This window comes from Propithecus coquereli, unplaced genomic scaffold (assembly GCF_000956105.1).
Source record: "Propithecus coquereli isolate 6110/MARCELLA unplaced genomic scaffold, Pcoq_1.0 Scaffold596, whole genome shotgun sequence".
NCBI classification, from domain to species: domain Eukaryota; kingdom Metazoa; phylum Chordata; class Mammalia; order Primates; family Indriidae; genus Propithecus; species Propithecus coquereli.
The window spans coordinates 354,610-356,614 of record NW_012151907.1 but is presented as its reverse complement, the minus strand read 5'-3'; the positions used below and the strand labels follow the sequence as shown (position 1 = coordinate 356,614).

Below are 2,005 nucleotides of genomic sequence, written 5' to 3'. Positions count from 1 at the left end.
GGGGGGCGGGGGACGGCTCTGTCCGAGCTGGGCTCCAATGGGGACACCGGGGGACCCTCTCCAGGGGTGTTGATGTTCAAAGGGGCTGGGGCTCTGGGTCCAGCCGTCCCTGGGTTATGGGATCTGGCGGGGGGGGGAGGGGAGCAAGACCGTAGCCTCGGGGCTCAACACGGTTCCTGCAGGGCCCGGCTGTGATTGTCTCTCTCGAGTCCCTGCTGTGCTGGCCTCAGGGACTGACCCTCCTCTCCTTTGTCCCCAGCAAATAGTCGCCCATCCTCAGGGGCAGAGCGGGCCGGCCCCATGCACGAGCACACAGCTGTCTATTTCCTCCTTTATTTCCCGTCCATGCCGCGTGCTGGGGCACCAAGGCACAGAAGTACGGACACAGACAGACAGACAGAAGGAATTGCGTGCAGGCTGGCAGGCGGCCAGGAGGCCCAGCGATCGAGTGACAAACCCGGCTAGAGAGAACCCCAGGGGGCTCGGCGGGGGCCCGGAGGGTGCCCAGCTCGGCCAGCGTTCACGGCTGTCACCCCCGAGCTCCCGGGGGCTTGAGGACTCAGCCCCCGAGCAAGACCGTCGCTCCCAGGCGAGCAGTGTGGTCAGGGACACACTGCCTCTGCTCTCTGGGCCTCAGTCTGCTCATCTGTGAAATGGGACCGGCGGTGGCAGCCCGTCCAGGGCGCGGCAGGAGAGGTGAGGCCGGTCCGGGGAGGAGGGGGGCTGGAGGGGACCGTGGTCCCCACTCAGGGCCGCAGGGCCCGCTGCAGAACACGCTCGTCCCCTACTTCGTGGGGGAGCGTCACCACCAGGCCGCTGTTCTCCCGCATGGTCTGGCGGATGATCTCGTAGGCCTTCGGGTTCCCAGCCCAGCAGCGCCGGGCCACCTGGGGAGGGAGGATGCGGCAGGCAGCGTGCCTGTCACCGGGGTCCCCATGTGACCTGACCCCATCCACGTCAGGGACCTTGGATGCTGTGCGTCTGCCCCGGCCTGGCCTCCTAGCCCGGGCCTCCCCTCTTGTCCTCCTTCGAGGGTCTGAGCCCTGCCTCCCCCTCTTCCCGGCTGCCTGTAATATGGTCTTGGGGACGTCCCCCACACCCAGAGGATGCTGCGTCACAGTAAGGGTGGGTCGTGGCGGCACAACCGAAGACCCTCCCAGCTGCACCCTCTGCCCCGCCTTCGAGGACGGGGGAGCGGGGAAGTTGAGGCAGAAGCTGCCCACCGCCAGCACGGGGGCTCCGCCAAGACGCAGGGCTGGGACTGCCCCCCGGGGGGGGGACGGAAGGAGGTGGAGGGGCGTAGGAGGGACTCACGCCGTTGCAGACGTCCCAGCCGAGCATCATCCTGGCTTTCTGCTCGGCCTCCGGGGTCCCGTCCAGCACGAGGCCGAATCCCCCGTTAATCGCCTCACCCCTGCAAGAGACAGAGGGGTTTCGGGGTCTCTCCCCGGGCCTGACCCCGCACGGAGCAGGGTTTCCGAACTGCGGGTTGCGGGGGGCTGTGCTCTGTCTGTCTCTGCAGCCCGCAGGGGGACGCAGGGCCGGAACGGGGCGTAGAGTAGCCACCTGCCGGCTCCTCTATTTTCAATCTTTCTTGTTTTCTAATTATCGCGTTTCTCTGTGCAGCGTTTTGATAGCCTCTAACGGGTTGCGACGTGTTCTTGTTTTCATTTCGTTTTTTTTTTTTGAGACAGAGTCTGGCTCTGTCGCCCGGGCTAGAGTGTCGTGGCGTCAGCCTCGCTCACAGCAACCTCCAACTCCTGGGCTCAAGCGATCGTCCTGCCTCGGCCTCCCAGAGTGCTGAGACTACAGGCATGCACCACCACGCCCGGCTAATTTTTTCTATATATCTTTAGTTGCCCAGCTAATTTCTTTCTATTTTTAGTAGAGACGGGGTCTCACTATGTTGCCCAGGCTGGTCTCGAACTCCTGACCTCGAGCGATCCTCCCGCCTCGGCCTCCTGAGTAGCTGGAACTACAGGCATGCACCACCGTGCCCGGTTAA

General features: G+C 64.6%; 1 protein-coding gene and 1 long non-coding RNA gene across 2 annotated transcripts in view; both read right to left on the bottom strand.

The window, feature by feature from the left end:
- The window catches only part of LOC105822100 (urocanate hydratase-like), a gene marked incomplete at its 3' end in the record, with an annotated part of 40,795 nt that overhangs the window by 15,954 nt on the left and 22,836 nt on the right, over positions 1-2,005 (bottom strand). The window contains exons 9-10 of the mRNA XM_012659038.1: positions 1,315-1,414; positions 789-887 (exon numbers count right to left, since the gene is read on the bottom strand). Of these exons, the coding sequence (XP_012514492.1) occupies positions 789-887; positions 1,315-1,414 (199 nt within the window). The remainder of the gene's footprint in view (positions 1-788; positions 888-1,314; positions 1,415-2,005) is intronic.
- LOC105822101 lies at positions 320-1,433 on the bottom strand. Its single transcript, XR_001138088.1, has 2 exons — positions 1,315-1,433; positions 320-887 (listed from the first exon to the last, which is right to left on the bottom strand). It is a non-coding gene; the product is annotated as an uncharacterized LOC105822101 (long non-coding RNA).